At 33.1% G+C, this 27,886-nt stretch overlaps 1 protein-coding gene across 1 annotated transcript in view; it reads left to right on the forward strand.

The window, feature by feature from the left end:
• The window catches only part of LRP1B (LDL receptor related protein 1B), a 1,762,610-nt gene that overhangs the window by 1,647,079 nt on the left and 87,645 nt on the right, over positions 1–27,886 (forward strand). Inside the window, exons 76-80 of the mRNA XM_053655128.1 lie at positions 803–937; positions 4,437–4,556; positions 6,135–6,376; positions 20,283–20,506; positions 21,859–21,965. Of these exons, the coding sequence (XP_053511103.1) occupies positions 803–937; positions 4,437–4,556; positions 6,135–6,376; positions 20,283–20,506; positions 21,859–21,965 (828 nt within the window). The remainder of the gene's footprint in view (positions 1–802; positions 938–4,436; positions 4,557–6,134; positions 6,377–20,282; positions 20,507–21,858; positions 21,966–27,886) is intronic.

A 27,886-nucleotide genomic window follows, 5' to 3' on the forward strand; every position in this document is an offset into this window, starting at 1 on the left:
CTCATGTATTTTAGTTAATAGTAAAATACTCAAGAGTTAGGGGGAATTAATAATGGTTATAATTCTGATATTTAAAGTTCCCATTATTCTCTATGTTATTTGTTCAAGTATAATAGATATCATTTAATATTACACCTATAATATTGCCTCCTCACTTAATTGCACTCTAAAATGTTTTCCTGGATGGGAACCAAAGCAATGAAATTATAACAAATATGCTGGGAATGACATATAACTCAAAGTTTGTCTTAACCTGTGTCACAGCTCAGGACCATTGGAACATATTACACACTCAACCCTCATACATATGTCCAGACTATAAAAGTTCAAGAACTGCCAACTGTGCCTACCTGCTTGAGTAACAGGGTCGTAGCCAGGATTGTGTTGCTGGATACTGAATTTAGTTTAACAAGTGGCTACATCTCTAGGTCGTTTCCAGGAGATATTTCATTCTTAGAGAAAAATGCAGTACTCATAGAATGCATCATAACATTTTAGAGTGCCTGTCATGAGAGTCATTGATTCCTGACTTCCTTTCAAAAAGCAGAGTAGCTAGATAACAGCTATAAATATCTCTGTAGGCAGTTTGGTCTAAGCTATGTTCAATGTAAATGAGTTCAGTTTCTGTCTGCTTCTATACCTTTTTATAAGAAAAAGGGGCTTATATGGTAAGAAAACCATAATATTATAAATTCAAAAAGAATCATTTATGGTAAAATATATTTTTTTAATTAAGAAAAAAATGAATTCCTGCTTCAAGAAGTAGAATTATGTTGATTTTGAACATATTTTTAAATCCCAGCTCCCACTGAATATACCTGTGAAGATAATGTGAATCCATGTGGAGATGATGCATATTGCAATCAAATAAAAACATCTGTTTTCTGTCGTTGTAAACCCGGATATCAGAGAAACATGAAAAACAGACAGTGTGAAGGTATTGTACATTTCCTTAACCACTTGCTTTTAAATCTTTAGGTTATAAAGACTCCCAGAACTGCTAAATTGTGAAATGACAGGGGATTGATTTTCATCAAAATGGTGTGTATCTATATATGGGTGACTGTTTTTTTCTGCAAGATTGGAAGTCCCTGGGGTCAACAGCCTATTTGTTTGTACTGCTAAGCTCACTATCACTGAGGCTACAGAGCCTTTTCTGTAGCTGATTCAAACCTGCAGGAATTTCAATAGTATTGTTACAATTCTGTTTTGAAATGCAAGTAATGAAATTGCTGGTTCAGGAACCATTGGAGAATTACAGGCACTTCATGAAAGAGCATATTTATGATGACCCATTTCTCTTGAGTTGTGGCTTTTGCAGTAATGCAATAGGCAATTCACTTTTAGAGAATTGTGGGCTTTTCTCCTAACACCATGTCTTACATAGTACTTTGTATTGCCAAGACATGTCCTTTGAAATTCAAAGACAGGATCTAAATGAATCTCTGTAAGCTTATGTGAGATCATTTAAACATTGAGCATGCAGGATAGGTAGAATCTCATAGTAAGTTTTATGTAAATGTAATTTAAACCAGGCCTTTGACTGTAGTCATGCAATACTATATGCTCTTTCCGCAAGGTTCTTCACTAAAGTTGGTATTATTACGATTAGGATCAAACCTAAATGATGCTTTCACCTGCCAGCTTCTGTTACTATTGTCTCTTCATGTTATTCTTTGCTTTATAAAAAGGGGGGTATATTATATAATGTCAATCAAAATTGGATTATTGAAATAAATTAATTATACTCAGCCAAAAGGGAAACAAATGTATCCATATCATACACATTTTGAGCTATATATTTGTTTGGATAATTCATGACATTTTATTTCTCCGTTAACACGGAACACTAAAAGCTGGCAATATGTTTCTTTAATAAGAAAGCACTTATTTTCTCAAGACTAAAATATTTCCTGTTTCCTAGAAACTATCAATTGTACAATAAAACACATACTACACACACACACACAATCTTTTTAAGATTTTAATTTCAAATGACATCAATTAGCTCATTTATTTTTTTTCTTTTTTTATTTAATTATTGTTCAAGTACAGTTTTCTGTCTTTTACTCCCATCCCAGCCCCCCCCGTGCTTGTCACTTCCCTCCCATTTCCACCCCCCTTAGTTGTTGTCCATGTGTCCTTTATACTTGTTCCTGTGAATCCTTCCCCCTTTCCCCCTGAAATTCCCTCCCCTCTCCCCTCTGGTCACTGTCCCCCTTGTTCTCTATTTCAGTGTCTTTATTTTTATTCTGCTTGCTTGTTTTGTTGTTTAGGTTCCTGTTAAAGATGAGATCATATGGTATTTGTCTTTCACTGCCTGGCTTATTTCACTCAGCATAATTCTTTCCAGTTCTATTCATGCTGTTGCAAAGGGTAGGAGCTCCTTCTTTCTTTCTGCTGCATAGAATTCCATTGTGTAAATATACCATAGTTTTTGGATCCATTCATTTACTGATGGGCACCTAGTTCATTTATTTTTGAGTAGTAGTTTGTTTCCTTTATATACTTACAAATTTAGAAATCCTATTCTCAAACTTTTATTTATTGTTAGTTATATTTCATAACAAATATAACTTGCAGATTACAATCTGATTTAAATCACTGTGAATCCGCTGAAACTTTTGCTGTGTAAATGAATAATTTTTGAACTCCAGTAAAATTTGTATATTTAATACATGAAGACCTAACATAAGAAGAAGCCGTTTTGACCTGGTATGGAGGAGATAGGCATTTCCTTGATTTGTTATCAAAATAATTTAAATTCATGCTCTTCCTTTATATAGCTCAAATAAACAACTTAAGGACTTGCTTTCGATGTCAAAGCCAAAACTATGCAGCTGAAATGTCTAGAGGAAAGAAATAACAGGAATAACAGAAGAAAAAAGGGAATAAGTTTCGAGGCATCATTCTAGATGTTGGACATGTGTGTGATTCCTCTATTCTCTGCCAATGCCACAGGACAAGCATTATAACAGAGATGAAGGGAAAATGGTGATTCTCACCACCACAGGGCTATCTGAGGATACTGAGATTTTTATTAAATTAAGCAGATTTTTGCTTATTTTGAGTTCCTATGAAAAGAAAAATCATAGTATCAAATAACTTAAAATATTTGTTATATAATATAATAATTCTCATCTCTGATGAGTAAGTGCTGATAACATGTATTTTACTCAATCCCTGGTGTAATCTTCATTAAAATAACTAAATACCTCTTTTTCCCTCTTTATCCTGCATTTCATGCATAGAACTGAATTGTCTTGAGAGAGCTTAGTTCTTGGGCACAGCCTCTAACAGAGACAACAGGATCAGGAGGAGAAAGCTGCCTGTGAGCCTGGGCACCGCCGTGTGCAGGTGTTACAGGGAAAGCCCTCTTCTCTACCGTGAGCCTTCAGAACACTGTTGAGTGCTAAATAAAAGATAATTATTACTCTGTTTATCCTTAATTCAAGGGAAGGACTTATATCACAAATTTATTACATAATTAAGGAAACTATCTGGGATAAAAGGGGCCAAAGAATTATGCTGAATGAAAGCACAAAAGAGAGAAAGTAGATAATTCACCAGAATCACCTGATTTCAAACCAAGCCCTGCCCACACCATTAAAATCAGAGGCAGGTGCTAAACCACAGAATATTGTCTGTGACTGATTGATTGATTACTTATAATGTATACATATTTGTTTATTTACACCAGTTTTTGTTTATTTCACATTGCCCTTCTTGTTACATAGTCATCTCATATATATGAGACCAGAAGTGTGTTAGCAATATATACATATATTCATTCTCTACCAAGCATTGTGTAAAGAGCTTGCAATAAAAAAAATGAATAAATCAAAATTTATGCCCTGAAGATACTGGCAGTCGAGTAGAGGATATAGATATATGACAATATATCTGAAATATAGTGTGAACAATGCTGCAGGAGAAAAACATCAGAACAGCAGAGCATAGAAACTATGGGATGGATAGTTACCACTATACATTGACGGAGACCAAGAAAGGCTTCACATCAGGTGGGTCTTGAGAAATGAGTAGAAATTCTTTGCAGCAAAGTGGGAAAGGACATTATAAGACAAAGGAGCAGTGTATGACATGTGCAGAAGGATACAGTTGGGCAATCAGAAACAGGCTTACAAGGAAATTTCAAGATCTGCTTGAGTAAATGCAAACACTAAGGAAGTTTGAAATGGATATTAAAGTGTGTTAAGTGGATTAACAAGCAATGTACAAACAACCAATAAATTATTATAGTGAAACTAGTGTGAAAAATTATCATGACCTAACAATATTAGACAAGTCACTGATAAGGTTTTGAAAAGACACAAAAACAGAAATGAGAAAAAAAGAAGTCTGTCATTTTGAAGTGTAGAAGGAATAGAAGTGATAATTGGGAGTATGATGATGCTATTTTGAGCTCTTCTTTTCAGATATTAATGAATGTTTGGTCTTTGGCACATGTTCACATAAATGTACAAATATGGAAGGATCATATAAATGTGTATGTGACCAGAATTTTCAGGAAAGAAACAGCACCTGCATAGCAAGAGGTAAGACTATCTGCCTTATTTCAAATGCTGGTATGATTTTGCTATAAATATATTATGGGAAGGTTTATGTTGTATTTTAGAAATAGCTTCATTCCTGACAAAATAAAATAAGTCTATTTTTAATGCTTATTAATTCGGTCAGTTGCTTATTATTCTTAATTTAATTTGTGATAGTTAATAGATAAGATAAATACATGGTTGTGGTTAAAAATCACTTTTGTGTTTGAATCAATTTTTCAGGGGACATAAAAGTTTAAGAGCAAATGTGATAGAATAGGAAAGTATCTCTCTTTATGGTCCATTCTCAATGTATTGAGACATTATTACACCGTTGGGATAAAAATAACAAGTTAAAGGTTAGCAGTATAAGGAGAATAGAATTTTGAATAAGAATTTAAAAGGTTTTAAAGTAAAATTGTGCTTTTAAACTCAAATTGCCTCCATTTAAGAATGTTACTTTTTAAAATTAAATGACGGTTATGGATTTGGGGGCTTTTATTAGATATGAATTTTAATGTTCATATTTTGTTAAATATTATTATAATTTAAGTGTTATTAGCTACAGGGTCTGATTGGACAATGTTAGTAAGATACAGTCATTGCAAGAGTGATACAGCATGATGTAGCGGATCGACAATGAGCTATGTAGTCACATGTATTTTGCTGACTATGTGGCCAGTGGAAGTTCTCTAACTCTGAGCCTCAGTTCCTCATATGTAAAATGGAATCACTAGTACCTATTTTCATGGCTGTCGTAAGAAGAGCAGAAAAATTGTGAAAGGCTTAACACAGTGCCTGCCACAGAGTATACGTTCACTGAGAACTACCAAACCTATAGAGCTGAACTATGACTCATGTATAATTATTTTTGTAAATTTGCAGATACTATATATGCCATTCAATCTTTTTTATAGTGTCACTAATATTTTAATTAGTATTTTCAGAATTTGACTGAGGCTTTTACTTCTCTCAGGGTGCACATCACATTAGTGCTGTATTGTAGTTGTCAAAACTTCACATTAGAGAGTTCCACTTAACACGATTCTAAGTGGTATTAAGATAATGTCACTTTAATGTAGCAAATACTGATAACTTTGTATAATAAACATAAAATAATATTTTACCTACATAAATATTGAAAGAAAAAGATTATTCATATCTTAATTTGTTGTGAGGTAGTGATCACACAGGTGCATAAACTAAATGCTTAGAAGCTTAATGAGTATACAGTATAACATCTGCATATTTAGAAAACATTAGAATATAATGTATTGTAACATACTAAAACAAATCCCTCTTCATGAAAAGAATAATTACTACAGATACTTAACCTGTAGCCATAAGGTAAGTTTTGCCCTAGGAAAACCTACATGAATAACTCTTAGAAATGTTTAGGTAACTGTATATTTAATGTAAGTTCGTGAAGACTAAAAAACAGTGTGAATTTGGTTGACTTTTATTGAGGTAAGAAAGAAACCATTTTCAAAATAACAATTCAAGATAATTTAACAGTACAATCATTGTTTTACATTAGTTGAAATTTACTTTATTTTTGTATTTTATTATAATAATCTCCAGGCTCTGAAGATCAAGTTCTCTACATTGCTAATGACACTGATATCCTGGGTTTTATATATCCATTCAACTACAGTGGTGATCATCAACAAATTTCTCATGTTGAACATAATTCAAGGATAACAGGAATGGATGTATATTATCAAAGAGATATGATTATTTGGAGTACTCAGTTTAATCCAGGCGGGATTTTCTACAAAAGGATCCATGATAAAGAAAAAAGGCAAGCAAACAGTGGCTTGATTGTAAGTAAACACATTGAATATTTCAAGGCTCATATCTTCTCATCTCCCTGTTTTATTTTAATATATCAATCAAAATATCTGATTATAAAATGTCATCAAAACATCCAATGATTCCTCCCAATATTTTTTCTGTATAGAAAAACAATTAACTACTTGTTTATTCTTATAGCTGCCTATACATTTATTTTAATGGCATGATATTATGCTTTGTTTTAATGCATTTGACTTAGTTATATAAGAATAGTAACATAATACCAAACACTTCTACATTTTGTATTTTTTATACAAATTATTATAAATATGAGGTCCTTCTCATCAAAAAAAATGGGATTAGGACCATCACTTTGTTTTTGTTAGAAAATAAAGTGGCCAAATATGCAGGAAAATGGTTTAATTTTTTTATAATACAAGAAATACACTTGTATTCTAGGGCAAGAAATCAATTCCACAGTGTTACCACATATTCTGACTTTTGGTGACTATAGTTCAGGGGACCTCCAAAACAGCAATACTGTTTGTTAGTATATAATGGACACATTGATTATCATGGTTATTCTTTTTGAGGCAAACAAACTAGAACATTTATTTAGACTTGTGGTTATAGACCATCATTTTTGGTTTTAGGTAATGTCGATTTATTGTGTACTTTATATTTTGAAGTAACCTTGGAGAAAAATTCCAGGTGAACACTTTTTTTTTTATGGTGCCTAGCCCATTGCTATACAACAAAAAGTGAAGTGCTATCACAGTAGAATCAGAGGCACCTATCTAGAAATCCTCGCTACCTTTCACAGTGGTATCTGCCATAAAAATGTTAACTTCATAAATACCATTTGCTAGAACTCTGGAACATGTTCTGATCAGCTGTAAATAGCAATAAGCTGGTTTTAAAAGAAGCAATAGCAGCTGTAGAACTGAGATGAACTATATGTAAAAATCCATACTCCTCGGAGTTGTTTTTTCACTTCTTCATTCTTCAAATGGAATGTTATATGATAGCTTTAGTTGTATAAAGAAGTTATCATACAGAACCAAGACACTAAGTAGATCACTCTGCCCTCCATCACTCACACATAATCTCCTTCTTCCTTATCAGACCAAAAGGCAGACCAAGAGTCTTGGCTAGTTTTAACTTTCTTTATCTTCATAACAGAAGTCTGTTTTGCAAAAAAACATTGTTCTGATGGTGCTGTTTTATCTGTTATTAATGAAGTGACAAGGGATATATACCATGGAGTTAAAGCGCTTGGGTTCCAATTTTGTTCCTATTGCTAATTAGCCTCCTACTTTCTCTGAACCAGAGGTGTCAAACTCATTTTCATTGGAGGCCACATCAGCCTCGTGGTTGCCTTCAAAGGACCAAAATAATTTTAGGACTGTATAAATGTAACTACTCCTTAACTGTTAAGGATTTTAAATTACATTCAGCCCTTTGAAGGCAACTGTGAGGCTGATGTGGCCCCCAGTGAAAGTGAGTTTGACACACCTGCACTAAACTCTCTATTTCATAAAATTTAGTGTGGAATATTCATTATATGTTTATTAGCATTAATAATTCTTGGTACATAGTAAGCACTATCTAGATGCTTGCCATTAACAAGATTATGATGATGGTAATGATGATTATCATCGTCATCATCATCAAAATGATGAGAATGATGTTTTTGATGACAATGATTATGAGGTGTTCTTCTCTATTGTCACATTAAAAATTATTTGCAATTTACCCTTGTCTGAATTTTTAGTTGCTAAAAATACATCTATAATTAATTTTAATATAAATTTTCAGTGGAAATGATTTGATAATTATTTTGGATCTCATGGATCTCTCTAGTGGAACACATCAGCGCCGTTCCCAACCCCTTCCCCCAGGTCTGCATGCTTTCCTTGCCTGTCTTTCTCCTAAGCTCCAAGGGCCCTGCTTTTGCTTTGTAACTTGTTATCTGAGTCCATTTCTTCTACAGCTCACTTCTTCTACCTCTATGATTTTCTACATAAACTTTCTCTCATAAGAAAAATAAAATCAGTCCTGGCTGGTGTGGCTCAGTGGATTGAGTGCCAGCTGGTGAACTAAAGGGTCATAGGTTCAATTCCCAGTCTAGGGCACATGCCTGGGTTCTGGGCCAGGTCCCCAATAGGGGGTGTGCAAGAGGCAACCACACCTTGATGTTTCCTTCTCTTTCCCCCTCCTTGCCCCTCCCTAAAAATAAATAAATACAATCTTTAAAAAATTATTTTAGTCTTGTGCTTAGAGATATTGATGTCATATATAGTCCTCTTGTGAGCAGAGTTTATTGTAGGTCAGAGGAGAAATTTGTTTAATGTTTGGTAAATAAGTTTTTATTTTTATACACAAAGTAAAAATGTATTAATTTATTGGTATATTATGTATTTATTTATTTACATGTATTTATTTTATACATTTTAATATTTAATTTTACTAATGTGGTATAGACTCTTTCATAGACAATGGCAAACTATTGATTAGCCTCTTTCCAGTAGGATATGAACTTCATTAAATCTTGTAACTGTAGTGATTTTTTGTGTTATATGATGTAAACTTTGTTTGTTTTTTTTCTCTCTTCTTAGACCTACACATGACTGACAGTGTTCATTAGAAATAAAAATATGTAGCAGTAGAGTAGATTTTCTATGAACCCATTATAGCAAATTAAATGTCATGATTATGGGCTGGGATCTCTGAGCCATGAGTTTTAGCACCATGTTCTAAGCCATTAAGCATTCCACAGAAGTTTTAAGGTATGCAAGCTTTTTAAAACAGTACTTAAGCCTACACTAATGAGGGTAATGGTTAAACTTTGCCTCCTATCTTTTTGTAATCCTGACATCTCAATATTACAAATATGGAATATAGTAATACTTACCAACTTAATTTAATGAGCAATGTGCATTCTAGAGTAATTGAATGACTTACTTATGACCATGCAGCTATAATGTGACAAAATTTAGACTCCAACTTGAGGGATTGTTACATCCTTGAGTCTCAGCTACTCATCTGATTAATAAGTACATAGTATTGAAGTAGACAATTTCTAAAGTTCCTCCCAGAAAGTATTTATATGATTTCCAAAAGATTTGTGTCAAATTATTAATCAAGTTATTAGCTGGACAATTTGTATTTATTTGCCTAAAATTTATTTTGTATGTAAATAATTGATTTTCTACCCTTATAAATTACTCTGGCACATATTGTATTTGCCCTTTTATGGTCACCAGCTAGTCACCCATTAGTTTAATGAATACATGATCTATTTCATCTAAGTTTTGATGCAAATATTAAATTATACTGACCTGAGAATTCTTCACCCCTTAGTAAACAAAATTCAAGATTTCCTTCTAAGCTGAATATGGAACATTGGTTTCTTTTCTGAATCAACAGGTGAAAGAAAAAATACAGAGCAAACTATTCACGTTTTACTTATAACTGTGTTATTTGCGAACCACATGAAAGGAGTTAGCCATGTGATAAAAAAATGCCTTGAAAGCACATTCACAGATGCTGAATATTTTGGAATATTTCCATCTATGTAAAGGGTAGGGAATATTTTGTATCAGATAATCAGAGGAAGATTACTCAGACAACTAAATGTTTACTGAAATCCATTCCAGAGAAAGGTAACATTTAAGATGACATTTTTTTTTGTTCCATGCTTCTCTTTTATTTTTTTAACTTTTTTAAAATTTATTTAATTATTGTTCAAGTACAGTTTTCTGTTTTTTATTCCCATCCCAAGATGACATTTTTTAATTAGTGAAGAGAATAGACTTCTATAATCTCTGAAAATGACTGGAATACTAATTAAAGTTACAAATTTATATTTTAAATACAAATTTGTTTACTTACATATAGAAGTGCTTGTGATTTTATGACCCCTAGGGGTATACAAAACAGATTATATTTTTCTTTAATAAAATTAAACAGTTGAAAACTTAAAAGACTAACATGACTCAGTTTGTATGTAAACTATAAAAAGACACCTGAATTTGAATTTTAGTCATCAAAACAGACTACGGTAGCATTATGCAACTATTAAACATGCTGTCTAGAAATTTATCATTTATAGTATGAAGTGCCGGACAGCACAGCATATGATAGCGAACAATATAAAATAAGTCAATGCTTGTAAAAATAGCAATGACTAAACATACAGATTAGGTTTTTGCCATTAAAGAACTAAATATTCCTGAGCAAAAGCCTACCTTATCTTTGAGAAGTGAATGTGAGATACTACTTTTGGTATTTTCTTCATTATGCAAAAGAGAATATCCAGAATGTGTGTGCTTATATTTATTTATTAACAATTGTATCTTTTATTCAAAAAGTTGATTAGATGATTTATTTTTCTTAAAATCGTTTAACAAAATATCCAATTAAGTTATTTTTACTAGATTTCAATTTTTACTTGGATTCCTAGCTAAAACCTCACACCCAATATACGGTCTGAGGGTCGATCACCAACACACACACTTGAGTGCATAGGTGTGCACATGTACCCATACTCAAGTATGTGTGTGCATGTATGTGTGTGCCAAAATCTTCAAAGTGTTGTTTTAAAATATTTAGATACTGGTAAAAATCGATAGTTTATTTTTTTATTCTTTTTTATTTTTATTACTATAAATTGATTTAACCATTAGTATTGTAAATTGAAACTGTCTATACTTGCATAGCAAGAATACTTTGGAAACCATCTGAGTTTATTCAAACCAATCCAAAACTATAATCATTTATTACAATTACTTTAGAAGAAATCTAAAACTATCAGATTATTACATTATTGCCATTTTATATTGTTGATTGCATAAGACAGGCATTTAGCAACACATACTAAAGTTTAATTGTTCTGTAACAATTGTGTCAATAACCAAAACATTACTGAACACAAATTTTATATAATTATATAAAATTATGATTTTATAATAATAATCCTGAAGAAATTACTGATCAGACAATATAGCATTTTAAGGAGAACCAATCAAGTTTTATTCATTCATACCCAAACCTTTATTTAAAAATTTCTCTTTATTGGGTGTGGTGATGGGTTCTCAGGATACAATAATGATAACATAGAGCCTTGTTCTCATAAATTTTAGATTCTGTGGAACAAAGGCTAAGTCAAGGAAACTCATAAATAAATAAAATCTTATTTTAAGAAGTGTTTGAAGGAAATAATGGACTAAAAAAGAAGCACTTAGATGTTATAAACATTTTTTTATAGGATGATCAGTACAGGCCCATTCTAAGAAAGAAGATTTGAGCTAAACCTGAGGAATTATCATCATCTTATCTATACTTGAGACAACTAATTTGCTTTTTGTGTAGAGAATGGATTTGGGAGGGGGGAGCTCAACTACACATAGATCACTTAGAAGGATTGTGTTCTAAGTTAGAAATAGTGGTAGGTTATACTATTGTAGTTTCAACAGATTGTAGAAATTTAACTTAAAATGTTTGCAAATAGGATGAATGCGCAAAATGAAACTAGGAAGGACTCAAGGTTAATACCTAAGTTTCTGAATTATACAACTTGATGGGTCATGGAGATGATAAACTTTGGGTTCAGTTTTAGTCATGTTAAATCTATGATTAAAATTATGACAATGTGTGGCCACTTTGTACTAAGAAAAAAAAGAGAATGTGCAGTCACAGGAACTAAAAGAGACTGGCGTTTTGGCAGTTTTAGAGTTGAAACAAAGAAGTATTCAGTAAATTTGGTGACAGGGAGTCATGAACATGTTGACAGTGCTTGACCAACTTTATAGAGCACTCCATGTGCTACATCAGTGATTCTCCATTGGGGATGACCTCCCTCCCCAGGGGACATTTGGTAATGCCTGGAGATGTTTCTGACTGTCACAGCTGGGTAGTGCTGCTGACATAAGTGAGTAGAGGCCAGGGAGGCTGCTTAACACCCTACAAAGCATAAGCTAGTTCCTCACAAGGAGGGTTTATCCTGAACAAAATGGAAGTAGTGTTGAGAGTGGAGTTGAGAATCTTTCTTTACATAACAAAAATCCCAGTCTCTCTGGTCAAGGTTTAAGTAGATCTTTTTATTTGTTTCACCATTTTATGCAATAATAATCCTGAAATACAAAATGGTACAATATCAATTATCGATATAGTTATTCTTTTTTGATCTCTTGTTTTACCTCTCACCTTCTCATGTCTTTTTTGCTAGATTTCCTTTTTCCTTCCCTCTTAATATTAAAATTTCTGTAGGCTCAGATGTTTATTATCTTATTTTTTAAAAAAATGTATCCTCACTTCCTTGTAGAATTTATATAGCTTCAATGTTTTTATATATTCTTATGGTAAAAGTTACTAGTAAATGTTAGGTTCTGTCTAACTATTTATATTGCTTTTCCTTTTGAATGTTTAAAAAAATCCTGAAAGTATCACAACTAAAATTAAACTTCATATATGATCCACAAAATCAGCTTTCCTAAGCTCATTAAATGGAAACTTCATTTTTCAAATGCTCAAAATAAAAATCTTGGAGTCATCATTAACCTCTTTCCTCTGATAATTTAAAAATCAAATACTACTATCTAATCTACCTTCCAGGTATGTGCAGGATTTGATGACCTGACAACTTGACTCAAATTCGTTAATTTTGAAGCATCATCAACTTTCTTCTCAATTAGTGCAATAGACTCCTAGCCGGTCATCCTGTATTCCCTTTTTACTCATAACCAGAATGCTCCTTCTAAAACATAAATGATATCACATCATGTCTTTAATCAAAAATATCCAGCGGTTCCTCACTATTTCTCATAATATTTTATAGGGTTAAAAAATCTAGTTTTCTGTTATTTCTCTGACTTCTTCAAATATTACTCTCCACCTTACTCAATCTTTTCCAGGGAAGCATTGATATATATAAAGTTCATCACTATGTGCTAATATAAGGACTTTCCTGAAACATTCTTTTGGCATAAAATATTTTTCAGTCAGATATTCCACATGACCCAACTCCTGAACTCCAAGTTTTTACTCAAATATAATCTTCTGAATCCATAACTTATTGATAATTGCAGTCTGTTGCACTGCTCCCATCCTGTAACCCTCAGTGACCTGCTCTTCTTGATAAACTTCTATGTAGTTTACTGATCTATTATGTTTATGATCTGTTGTCTATTTCATGTTGCTTTAAATAAATTCCCAAATGGCAGGTATTTTTGCTGTTTTGGCCATCACGGTAATCTTAACATCTAGAACACTGCCTGTCATAAAGTAGGGCAATGAAGGTGGGTGGAGTGGGGGAGAGTGGTGGCAGGAAAATGAGGACGACTGCACTTGAACAACAATAAAAATAAACAAAAAATAGAATAGGTACATAATTTTTTACTTAGAAGTAATAAATTAACTCAGTCTTTGGTATGCAGGGTACTAATAGTATATCAATCTGAAAAGTTATCTTTTTTTAATGTTTTATTTATTTATTTTTAGAGAGAGGGGAAGGGAAGGAGAAAGAGTGGGAGAGAAACATCAATGTGTGCTTACCTCTCATGTGTCCCCTACTGGGGACCTGACTTGCAACCCAGGCATGTGCCTTGACTGGGAATCGAACTGGCGACCCTTTGCTTGACAGGCCCATGCTCAATCCACTGAGCTACACCAGCCATGGCTGAAAAGTTATCTTTTATAAGTTATTCTTCTCTTCCTCAATGTTCAATTAATCATGAATTTACATACATTTATCTTTAGCAATATCAAATTTTACTCACCTCTATCTTACAGAAACCTAGATTAAACTTTCACATTCTTCCTTTGGAGTCCATGTAAGCCTCCTCTGATTTTTCTGTATCTATTTCTGATCCTAAGACCCAATCCATTCTCCAGACCATAGCCAAAATAATCTCAAAATTTTAACCTAATCACCATACTTCCCTTCTTAAATCCTTCTAACACATTTCCATTAAGAAATCAATGAATTACCAGACTCCCTATCATACCCTTCTCATATCCTCACACACATATAACATACCCAAATATACTCACAAACACATTTTTTCCAGCCATAAATAAACCATATTTTATTTCCAAGAATGAAACTTCACTTCAGAACCTTCATAAATGATATCTCCTCTGGCTCTTTTAATTATTGTGATGAACCAGGACTGAGACTGCCTTCTTTGGGCATTAGAGATCTCAGCCTACATAAGAGATTTTCAGGTCTTCCAAAAGGCCTAATTGAACTTACTGTTTGAAGGGACAGGATCAAAGAAAGATAAATTGTTGTCTAAAGAATGTCAATTATGTACTCAAGGAGTAGCCTATGAGGTGACTTCATTGCTATTCCAAGTTCTGGTAAGACTTGGAAATTATATTGGCAGTTTATCTAGGGAGAAATATGACAATACAAAGCAAATTTTAATGAAACTCACAAGAAAATTACATGGAATTGAGCATTGTGTACATGCACATATTCACAAACTCAATGAATTTGATGTATGACAGATATTGAATTATAAAAGCCCAATTCACATGTTCATAATACATACACATAAACAAGTCTGCTACACAGACTGAGTATTCCTGTTCATCCACAAAGACGCTTACCCAGTAATTCTGGAGACCGTGGGGGTGACTTTCCTTGCAAGTCCCCCCAGCCGCCACAGATGAGAGTAAACATGACTGAGACATGATGTGATCTGCTTGGGGAGGAGAGGTGGCCATTTTCCCAGAAGAAAAAGGCTGTGAGCTGTGGCCAGCTTCTCAGGGAAAAAAGGCCTCAAGCCCCCTCCTCCAGGGCCTTTTATTGGGTTGTAACACACAGGAATACAGGGCGGCAAGGATCAAACAGTAGATAACATTTCAAAGAAATCTGAGGGCTTACTATGAGTCAGAGTCTGTCAGGAACAGAGTTTTAGAGTTTCCTGCTTGAACCCTTAACATGTGAATGAAAGCACTCTTAGCAGAGCAGATTTCACAGGTTTATCAGCAAGTCTTTGTGATGCCAGATTTTTCCCCAGGACATGCCCCTAGCAAGACAAGGAGCTGCACCTCTCCCCATCAGGTATTCAGGCTTAAGGGGATTAGAGCTAGGAAGCGCTTCTCCCAGAGAACATGGGGACTCGGGCTTTGACAAAGCCAGGGGGAGGCGAGAGTCCATTGCTTCCTGTTGCAGCCCCCCACCCAGTCCTTCCATGAAGGCCCCCTCAAGTTATTGAGTCTGGCTTAGGTTGCCCCCAACTGTGAGGGGTCTTACCCGTCATTGACTTCCTACCAAGCTTTGGGGACAGGGAGAGGAAACTGAGGCAGCGTTTGCTACCAGAGACAAGCTTTGTCTCCTGCGGCTGGCATTCCAAAGGTCGTCCCTCGCCCTTAGCCACAAGGAGTAGAGTTACAATTCTTAAAACCAGGCAGAGTAGTCCAGAACAGGAGAGACATTATCAACATTTGCTTCTACACATCTTCTTTTTCTACTGCTTATTGTGTCTTAACACTCTTTCTTATAAATACATGATTTGTCCATTAAAGTCAACTTCTGTTGCCTCTTTAAGGCATGGGTTTCAAGTCAATTACATGGGTAAGCCTGTGAGACAGGCTGCACATGGATTAGGCCCCCAGCTGGGGGTGCAAACTGAACCCACTGACTGCTCTTCTAAAGTGCTGGCTGCTTTCCATACACTGTGTTACATGCCTTTGAATTTTATAAAATAATTTAATTTTTGAAGCAATACATCTTTAATTTTATAGTCAGAATCTAAAGTTTTTTTAACTTGAATTTAGTCCTCGAACTATCATTTTACAACCTCTGCTTTTAGATAACTCTGCAGTGCATCTCAAGTGTTATGCTTGCTTAAACGGTAAATTTGAGAAGGCAACTTGATTCTTTAATTCCAGGTCAGTGAATAGGAAAATGATATTAAAATTACCCCCTTAAATAATGACACACTTTTAACTTACTTTTACATTTTTATACTTAATGCATGACAATTCATAATTAGCACTAGAAATATACTTAAGGCTATATAAAATGCAGATTGACATAGAATGAATAATATTTTAAACTGTATAACTATCTTCTATCTACAATTTCTTTTGAAAAAGATATTATTTCACTTGAGAATTTTAAAGCTATGTTTATCTAATACAGACCAAAAATGTAAATACTGTGAAATATACCATACACACATTTTATAGAGTGGCTTTACATCTTTGTTTTAATGGCATTACAGTAGGAGATAATTAACTTTAGTAAAATAAACTGAATTTTCTTTTCTAAGGTTTACACAAAGATGAAAAACAAAAACAGATAAAATAGGTGACCACCTCAATCTATCCTGTGTTAACCACATTTTCTCAAAGAATAGTGCTAACTATAAAAATTTTGTTAAAAAGAAGATAATGTTTCCATGGCTCAAATATTTGAGATCCTCTTTCATACATTTTTCTCTCCTTGATTTAAAATAAATAAGTAAATTAATGTCTCCAGTGAGGTATATCTTCAGTTTACTGAGGCTGGGGTAATGACAGTTGCCTTACAGTGCACAGCTGTAGAGGATCAGTTGTTTAAAGCAATAGCCTCTAATTTTATTATAATCCGGCTGCCAGTTTTTCTGTAAGATTTAAATATTTCTTTCTTTTGACTAATATATTCCCACAGAAGGGGATATCTCAGGCCTCAAAACTTTGGCTGTGTATTTGGATAGTTTATTAAGAAAAAAATTTTTCTTTCTGAGAAAGCAGCCAAAATGTGTCTTCTACTTTGTTCAACAATATGAGCAATGCCGTTTGTCATCAGGGTAATCACATGTCTCTGTAGTCCCTTAAACATGACATGTCATTAGCTGTCTAGTTCATTGGCCTATCTATCTAATGAGCTAGCTGAAGGGACCAATGAGAGTTAGATTTTCTTTTTAAGTATATGTGTTTGTTTTGTCTCTTTTCAGTCTCTTTGGAGACAAATGACTTAGTTGTCTTTTTAGCTTTCTTGTTTTTGTGTTCCCACATCAGACTCTATTCCATTCCAGAGCCTGCTTACTTTTCCTGTGTTTCTCACTTTGTGTATTTACCTGGTTGATTTTGAACCACTTCATAAATTGTCTGTTCATTTTATGAAGACCCAACAGGAATTTCTACCTTCTACTCTCCAGTAAATATCAATATGAAAGTCCCCTTTATAAGGCTTATGCTATTCACAATCTTGGTCTAACTGTGAGCAATAAAGAGGAACCATTTCATCCCAATGGAACTCACTGTAAAGGGCAATTTGCTAAGCTAAGTTAGCCATAGGTTTACTGACAATAAGATCATCCTGTTGCTGTCTTCATGCTGTTCTTTCCTTTTCTGCTCAATTCTGCTCTTTATGGTGTTGAAAATCATTGAGCATTCATTATATTCTGAGTCACTGAGGATGAACACTTGGTAACATCTTCACCCTGCTGCCTTTAGTCTCTGAGAATCATCTTGTCACTGATGATTCATGTCTTTAGGTTGAATTTATTAGGTGTGACCATATTCTAACTACTTTAGTTGATATTGGAATGACATTAGAAACTCCTTAATCAAGAAACATGAGAATAAATGTGTAGATTTTAATAAATCTGTAACTCATTAGCATCTCTTGTGTTTAGCATTAATATGTAACATTTTCCTGTCTCTAAGCAGTATTCTGTACCCTAACAGCATGACTTAAATTTGATTTATTCTTGTATAGTTTATCATTAGTACAATCTTCATCAGACTGCTTAGCTGAAAAAGAATCACTAAATCAAACTTCTAAATGCTCTATTAACATGGAAAATTGGGTTCTTGATTGTCAGCAGTCCAGGTATAGCAGTATGGGATCAGAGTTTTTGATCCCATGAGTACAATAAAATAAAAATTCAATTTTGAGCAAGAGTACAATAAAATAAAAATTCTATACTTAAAAAAGTGGAACAACTTTGAGCACAAGTACAATAAAATAAAAATTCTATACTTAAAAAAGTGGAACTTTCTATTATATATGTTCTATTTTAGCCAGGATGCCATTATGATATGAAACCATGAATATATTTACATCTGATGAAAAGAAATAGATTTTTCTATGCCCATACTAGATAATAAATATCACATTTTTCTGCATGCTAAAAGCTTGTTCTACTGGAGTTAGAAAATGATAAATATGCTCCAATAGGGTCTGAACAGATTATAATGGTTATTTTTCCATTGTCTCTCCTGATTATAAATATTATAAACACTGACATGCCCATGTCATTTGTTGTTATAATTATTTTTAAGTGCCTCCAAACTGGGGGAAAAACAGTTAATTAAAGTCATACTGGATCACATGATAATAATTTTGTGAATTGGCTGACAAAAATCTTTACATCGTATCCATCTATGAGTATTATGTATATGTCATTTCTAGAGTATGTCTGCAGAGTATTTTTTATTTAATTTCAGTTAGCCATGGTGCATTACTGGGTAGATGGATATTTCCTGTTAGAATTTAGAAATAGGGTACAGTAATTTCATAATTTCAGTATTTAAACCAATAGATATTCAAGGTGATTAGAAATTGCTGGGGTGCTTTGCTTAGTTCAAGCCATATTTTTCTTCCTTGAGATTCCAGTAATTACACAGCAGATTGCGATTCCTGTTTCTTGGTATCTCGGAGCTTTTGTTTATTTGTTTTTTTGAGGAGGTCTTTTTCTTCTCTTTTAATTCAAGTCCACGTCTCAATATAATGTGTTCACTAGAAAATTACATGAGAAACTTTCATGTGTCAAAAACCATATTTTCACTGGCTGTCAGGTCTTAATGATGTTCCTACACATTGTGTATATGTCTTCACCTTCACATAATTGTTTTCATTATTGATATAATGTCCCTGTGAATCTTTTCTCACTTTTGGTCATGCACAATAAATCTGGCCCTGTAAAATTAATTACTACACTAGTTCCTACTCTAAGTGATCAAATTACTTGAAGGGCAGGGAACCATACATTATTTTCCTTGTTGTGTATTTCCAGTGACCTCTCATACATTTGTCTTACAATAATTCAGTAATAAAGTATTAAGCAGAAAATCCTAGCTAGCAGGTTTACTATAAATGACAGAGATGATAACTTTCCTCAAAAGATGTTTAGATGTAGTATTTCTTCATTTGTACTAACTTTTTTCAATTTTTAAGTCAAATTACATGTGATAAGGATGAAGGACAACTGGAACATCTTTAAATTACTGCAAAGAGTCTATATAAATAAAAACTCTTCAAAAAGTTTCTAACAGAATCTATTCAAGCTGAACATATGAGTACATTAGTCTCGACAATACTGTTTCTTACTAGACACTCAATAGAAATGAGTGTCTATGACAACAAAAGGCATATACAAGAATATTACTCATGACCTTAGTTATAATGGCCTAAAACTGTAAATAAGCCAAATGAACACTGTTAGTAAAATGGTAAACAAATTTCGGTATATTCACAAAAATAAATTAAAAAGTATTAATAACATCATGCACAATGTGAATGAATTTCACAGATATGATGTTGAGTAAAGAAGTCATGAATACAAGAACATGATTCCAAATGAAATATATAGATTTGTTTAAGCTATTCTATTATGTTAGATAGCAGAATCATTGTTATTCTCAGAAGAATACTGACTAGGAGATGTCACAGGTTAAGCTTATATGATTATGTAAATATTCTATCAGAGTGGTGGATAAACAGGGTTAATTATAATGGTAAAACGCTATTGCATTGTATACTTAAAATTTGTGAAATTGTGTATCATAAATATTAAAAATAGAAGTCAAGTGAATTTAAAATTTATGTAACAATTAACACTTGACCTTGTTAATATGATTCCCATATACCAATGTATAGTACATAAAACTTCATCAATTTGTTTTTTAAAATACTATGGTATATTTTTTTTGTAGTGTCCTGAATTTAAAAGGCCCAGGGACATTGCAGTCGATTGGGTTGCAGGAAATATTTATTGGACCGATCATTCTAGAATGCACTGGTTCAGTTACTATACCACTCACTGGACCAGTCTGAGGTTCTCTATCAACGTGGGGCAGCTGAATGGCCCCAACTGCACCCGACTCTTAACAAATATGGCTGGAGAACCCTATGCTATTGCTGTCAATCCTAAGAGAGGGTAAGTTAACAAGTTGGTTATTTATATATCTTTTTTCAATTTATTTATTTTTTAAAGATTTTATTATTTTTAGAGAGAGGGTAAGGGAGGGAGGAGAGGGAGTGAAATATCAATGTGTGGTTGCTTCCTGAGTGCCCCCTACTGGGGACTTGGCCTGTAACCCAGGCACGTGCCCTAACTGGGAACTGATCCAGCCAACCTTTGTTTTGCAAGCTAGCACTCAATCCATTGAGCTGTACCAGTCAGGGCCAATTTTTATACCGAATTGTGGGGCAAATATTTTTTCCTGAGAGTTTGCAAAATTATACATTCAATGTTTGTATGTTATGTGTGCATTTCAGAATAATGAAACTAATGAGATAAATATATACCCAGTATGATGAATCTCATACCAAATTTTTATAAAATTAAACATAATGTTAAACATATTAACTAAAATATTAGTGATTTTAACTATTTGGATTAATTAAAAATGAAGGCATATTATGTATAAACAAATTTAAACAATCTAACAAAACCATTTACTTTATCTTTCTTGAACTATATTTTTCTTTATATTTTTACTTTTTTATTTATAAGCAATGACTCTAAGGAAAGTAGGGAAATGTTAAATAAAACTGCTGATTGCCCATATAAGGGATCACTGGATGCTTAGTAAAAAGAAGCAAATGTTATTTACTTAATAAAACTATGCATTGTGATGTCTTTATGTAGAGAATTATATCTGTCTGAGAAAGTAGTTACTTTACCAAAATAAAAAAAAAATTAAAGAAAGCATATTGATGAAACATCCATAATAATATGATTATTCTGTCACAACAAAAGTATAGTTTCAAGTGTTTGAAAGACTTTTCTTCTAAAATGTTAATGAAAATTAATTAAAATTTTAATATAAAATTTGCCCTGGCTGGTGTAGCTCAGTGGATTGAACCACACGATCTCAGTTCGATTCCCAGTCAGGGCACATGCCTGGGTTGTGGGCCAGTTCCCAGCAGGGGACTCATAAGAGGCAACCATACATTGATGTTTCTCTCTTTGTCTCCTTCCCTTCTTCTCTAAAGATAAATAAATAAAATCTTAAAAAAATTTTAATACACAATTCAGTTCATATTAATAAACAGTGTCTCTCAAATTTTTTCACATAGCTAAGACTGTTTAAAATGTTGAATCCCAACGTCCTCCACTGGAGCTTCCCATTATGTAGCTTTAGAGTTGGGTCCAGAACTGCTTTTTCAGAGACTCAGGTGTAATTCTGACATGCAAGATACAAAGAAACACTGTGTTTTGCAGTAAGTAGAGTTGGATTGTAACAGCACCATCACCAGGTTGACCAACTTGACTTATCTTTACAGGATGATGTATTGGACTGTTGTTGGGGACCACTCCCATATAGAAGAAGCAGCCATGGATGGTACTTTGAGAAGGATTTTAGTACAAAAGAATTTACAGAGACCCACAGGTATGATGTGTTTCTGACATAGTTTAAAATCATAGCAATATTTGAAGCATATTAGTGTTACAATTCTTTAGGGTTTTTCTACAATATAATCCTTTTTATAAACAGATACAACTAATTTATAGCATAACATTGTGAAAGTCATTAACATTTAATGTATTTTTCCAACTTGCAAGTCATGTTCTTATACTGTCAAAGATATTATGGGGATAATATTTGAAAATTGCTTAGTCTTAAGGCTGTTAGTAGGATTTCACAAACAGAAAATTTTGAGGTTTACAGCAATGCATTAGGGTATTTTTTACAGATATATGTTAATGATGTTGGGATAGATGGTAATATTACTAGAAAATGAAAAACTAAATGGACAAAGAGCAGGGGAAACAAATAATTTTTGTGACATACAGGTTGGACAATGCCTTGTTTTAAAAAATATTTGTTTATATTGTTTATGCTATTACAACTGATCCCTTTTTTTCTCCCTTTCCTACCTCTACCCAGCACCACCCTCTCCCCACCTTAAGTCAATCTCCATATCATTTTCTGTGTCTATGGGTTGTTGTGTATAAATGTTCTTTGATTAATCCTTTCACTATCTTTCATCTTAATCCCCACTCCCCTTTCTGGCAACTGTAAGTCTGTTTCACATAACTAAACTTCTGTTACTATAGTATTGTGAATATTTTGTTTGTTAGATTGTTGTAGTCATTAAATTTCACATACAAGTGAGATCATGTGGTATTTGTCTTTCACTGACAACACTACTCTAGTAACTCTTTCTGCTCTCAGAACTGATCAGGAGCTCAGGTTTTTTCTGGCCTTCTTCCTTCTTCTCTCATTACATTTTTCTCCCAGCCTTCCATCCAGAATGCCCTTCCAACTTTTGTATATTCAGCTGTATCTTTCCCACTTTATAATTTCTAACTTTAACATTTCTTCCTCAATAAAACATTTCACACTACTGGAGTCTCAGAGATTCTGTACCATCCACCTTGCTTACTACATTCCCATCAAAAAGATAAAATACATTACCCATAGCTCATATTATTTAACAATTATGCTCTGAAATATTTTTGTAGTTGAAAATTTATATTTGGCACTTATATTTTTATTAACTTTTAACATGTCTAATGCTTTTTCTCTAAGCCAGATTATTTTTACTCTTTATGGGGATGAACAGTCCTTGGGGTTTAGTTCATTTATGTTAGTATTTATTGATTTAACAAATACTAGTTGACACCACCTGATGCCAGAAAGTGTTCTGGATACTGAAGAAATAAGTTCTTACTACTGTGAAAAGTGTCCAACTTCTATGCTACTTTCCTTCCTGTAGAGAAAACAATAAATATTATGCATCATATCTGATAGTTATAAGTACTATCTTGAAAAAACATACTAAGGGATGAGCAGTTATGGGGGCACCATTTTAATTATGGTTATCAGAGAAGTGTCTAGAAAGGTAATATTTGAAAAGATAACTGAATAAACAGTGAAAACAAGTCATATGGATATGTGAAGAAAGAGCTTTCCAAGCAGAGAGAGTGACAAGTTCTGAATTAGAAATGAGCTTAGCATGTGTCAAAATAGCAGGAATGTCATTTCTGCACATGAGAATGGTAGAGATGAGGGTGGCCAGGTGTTCAGGGCAGATCATCTAGCGCCTGGAACACACTTGAAAAGCCCTGGATTCTATTCTAGCTGTAAGGGGAGCTATTAGAGAGACCTGAGGAGGAGAGTGGTATAATTTGCCCAAATGTGATTTTAATTGCTTAAAGACCTTTGTACTTCTTTCCTTTTTTACTTTTCACTAATTTTAGACTTATAAAAACATTGCAAAATTGCTTTAAAAATTCTCTAATGTTAATATCTTACATAATCATACTATAAGTGACATTTTTCATTTAAAAATGATGTGGCATCAGTTTATAAAATGGCATGTAGGAGGGTGCTTTGAAGGGAGCCTGAGATAGGAATTCTTGCATAGTCTATTTATAAAGGGAAGATAATTCAGGGGAAGCATGTGAAAGATGGAGGAAGGAAAAAAGCCCCAAAGACTGTCTCAGGTAAGGTCTAGTCTCAGCTTGGTTCACAGGGAATGTGCTTTGGAGCATAAATTCCATTACAGGCAAGGGGATCGTCTTTTAATATTTCCTATCAGTCATTGGTTGGCCACTGGGCCCTAACTTCCCACCCAATTCTGCTGCAGTCAGTTGGGCACAAATACCTGCAGAAGGCAGGCAAGTGTGAGTCCTTCACTGCTGCAGCAGCACTGGGAGTTTGGTACCCTGACTAGTAAAGGAAGTTTGGGCTGAGCACCACAGCATCTCCTACAGTGGGCTAAATGAAGGTGTATGTATTAAACATCTTCCATGTGCTAATTATTCTGCTCAGCACTATGGGTAATTTAATGATGAACACGACACACTCCATTTTCTCATACAGTTTACATTACACTAAATTACAATGGGGGTTAGTTTGCAGTATAACATTTTTAAGTCATTACAGTAGAACTACTTTGAAAAAGTAGCTCTTGAGCACAGATTGTGTGATGTCACTCAGCCACAGGCAAATGTTGCAGGTGCGGATGCAACCCAAGCTGAGTCAATCAGGTGTAGATATCTCACAGACGACTGACCATTTTAGTTCTGGAGATCATAGCAGAAGTAAAAATGTAGTTTGGAGAATTAGCAACAAATAGCTGATATTTAAAGTTGTCGGAACTGTTAGGATGGACGAGAGAGGGGAAAACAAACAGGCTTCTTAGGATAGAATTTTGTGGGATGCTTACATTTAGAAGAGTAAAATTCAAAAGTGAGGTTTGCAAAGGTGTCCAAGCAATAGGAACCAAAGCAACAGGAATCATTGGCATCACAGCTGAAGAAAGAGTTCAAAAAGAAGGTATTCTTCTTTGAACCTTACATAGAAGAAATATGGAGTAGAAGAAAGAGCGCAGCCTTCCATTTATATGGGAGTTAAAATTAAGCAACCTGCATAAACTTTTGAGCATTAATTTTTTCATGTGTAAATCACTTTGATAATATTTACTTTACCTATAATTAGCATGCTTAAAAATAATTATGTGTTGAATAAATATAGAGATGAATATCTACAATTTTTAACACTCTAACCCATGATATTGTTGTAAGGCCTCTTCTAGTAGATGACACAATTTTTAAATTATGCTTTATGGTAAAGACAAGAAGCATAATCCATCTTCTGTTTTCATCAGCTGTGAAGTGATTGAGTAGTATGCTCCAGGAGAATAGGAAGGTGAACTGCTTCATTCTATGCTCCATGACTAGTACTTGACTGAATGTATTGCCAGGGAGGTACATTATAAATACAAGTTTTTAAATGCTGTTAATGAATATTGTGTCCAATAAGGACATTTTTCAGTTTTCCCTCCCATACGAGGTGTGAAGAATTACATAATTTTGATTTAAGTACCATATTGTTTGATTTCTAGAAGCTTATTTATGTTGCCTTTAGCTCCTCCCAAATTGTGGCAGCTTTTGAGGGAATAAAGAATTATACACTCGCCTTTGGACCATTCTTAAATGATCTGATTCACTCAACTTTTTTGTTTTTGGCCAACAAAGGACTCTAAGTAAATAAAATGGATGAAAACTTAAGAACTATTTTGCAATTCTTTAATAGATTTATTTTACTAACATTCATAAATAAATATGTATATGTATGTATATGCATATGTGTGTATGTTGCATGCATATACACATATGGATAAACATATGGAAAATAATTTTAATGTAGTTTGGAATCTAAGACACTAAATAAGCAACCTTTCTTAAAAATACATTTAAATTGTTTTTGAAAATAACTTTGTTATAGTCATAAGTATCTTTAGGTTTTCAGAATTCTCTTATCACCTCTTAAATCAAGAATATGGTAATAGTGCAAAATTTCTTGTTATTACTACCTTACAAATCTTGGCTTTTCTCTAATACAAATGTATATTTTTTCTTTAATTTTGAAAACACAATAATTTTAATATATTGCTCAGTTGAACTCTTCTTTGTTAAATATTTCATTGGTACTATAGTAATGTCTCATAATATTTTGGGTTTTTTTTCCATTTTTAAGACCTTAGTAGGAATATGGGAGCTAGGGGGAAGAGAACCTTGAAAAATTTTAGAGTTCAACAAAAGTGAAATTCAGAAATTCCTAAAATGTTACAGTATTCATTGTACTATGGGAGATGGGATGTAAATCCCTACATGATTAGGGTCTCTAATGTGCCTTCCCAAAACTTAGTGAGCCCCAGTGTCTATCTTCTACAAATCCTTCAAATTATGATTAAATTTTGCTTTATTAGAATGGGTATGATATTTTATTTAAAATTTTCTGTACTTATACTGACTTGGTTCTAAATGGCTATCATACTCAGTTTAGATAAGAATGATTTTCATTCAAATTGATTTTCCCCACTTATTATTGGCTCTTTAGACAAAAAAGGATATGATATTTTAAAGACAAAAACAGACTAGTTTTTTCATATAAACTTGACTTTCATCTCTATAATGAGAAAGTCATTTAGTTCCTTTATTAACTTCTGAATTTAAAAAATTATATCTTATAATTAAAGGGCTTAGGGAAAATTTAAAATCCTTGACTTGTAGGATTTTTGAAATATATATCCCACCCAATTTAAAGCTTCATTATATAATTTTTATCTAGATGTAATTCCATTCAATAATATAGTATGTAACCAGAGCTGATAAAGATGGGTATGTTTTAGACAAACCTAGGCTAATAATACAAAATATGACACTTTTGAGAACTTTTTACTGTTAATGAATCTGAAGAGATGACATTGGTTAATAAGTTGGATGACATACCATTGTTAATATTTTTTACACTTATAAAATTTTGTATTTTTAAATATAAAGACCAATTTGTTGGACAGACTATTTTTAACCTCCTACTTCATTGTGTTACATAGGTAGAAGAGAAAGAAAATTATTTTTATTCCTTCTTAGACAATTACTTTGAAATATAATGTCGGTGGCAGGACATTGGATCTTTTTATAGTTTGTGTTTCTCAGAATTATATGTGAAAAATCAAAAATACAACTCCCAATATGATTCCAAAGAGCAAATGAATTATCAAGCAGAAGCTAGTAAAACATGGACCACTTGTTTTAATTATGAAATTATTTCTAGAGGCTGATTGGGTATACAACATTCTTACATTATGCTTGAAAAGCAATAATTGTATTTAGTTTGATTATATTGTGGCTAGATCTACTTACTTAAATGAAGGATTGTTCCCAAATGATGTTCATCATTATTTTTTATTTATTTTTATTGTTAAATGTCGGCCCATCTACACAAGCATGCTATTGGCACTAATTCAAAAATACTTTTTATTTAGTTTCCTTGCCATTGAGGTGTACCTCAATTAGTTACTGAATGTTCTGATTGGAAAAGCTCTTTAACATTCATATGCTAAAGGTATTTTACATGTATTGTGCTGTCAAAGTGTGTACTACCTCATAACTAAAGACTATGTCACAAAAATTAAATATCTGCAGCAGCAAAGATTTGTTACAGAATCCATGTATCATAGATCTTACTTTTCTATGTTGAAGGAACTTTAAGATATTCTATGTGTCGATAATATTTTTGCAAAAAGATATGTTCCAGACTCCAATCACATTGTAAAATAAAATCTAAAATATTAAAGTTAAAAAAATAGAAAAAAAAATTTTACCACATAATATTTTAGCCCATTGTTATTCAGTAACAGATACTGATGATAAAAATGAAGACAAATCATCTGAGAGCAAAGTAATGATTAAAGAAAAAAATCAGAGAGAAAAGTTTAAGTACGATTAGAACATAATGAATTGACCATTCATTTTTCTTCACTGTAAGCATAAAGCTCCTGTCTGTTTAAACTTCAG

Source organism: Artibeus jamaicensis, unplaced genomic scaffold, assembly GCF_021234435.1.
Source record: "Artibeus jamaicensis isolate MK-2021 breed Jamaican fruit bat unplaced genomic scaffold, CSHL_Jam_final contig_935, whole genome shotgun sequence".
NCBI classification, from domain to species: Eukaryota; Metazoa; Chordata; class Mammalia; order Chiroptera; family Phyllostomidae; genus Artibeus; species Artibeus jamaicensis.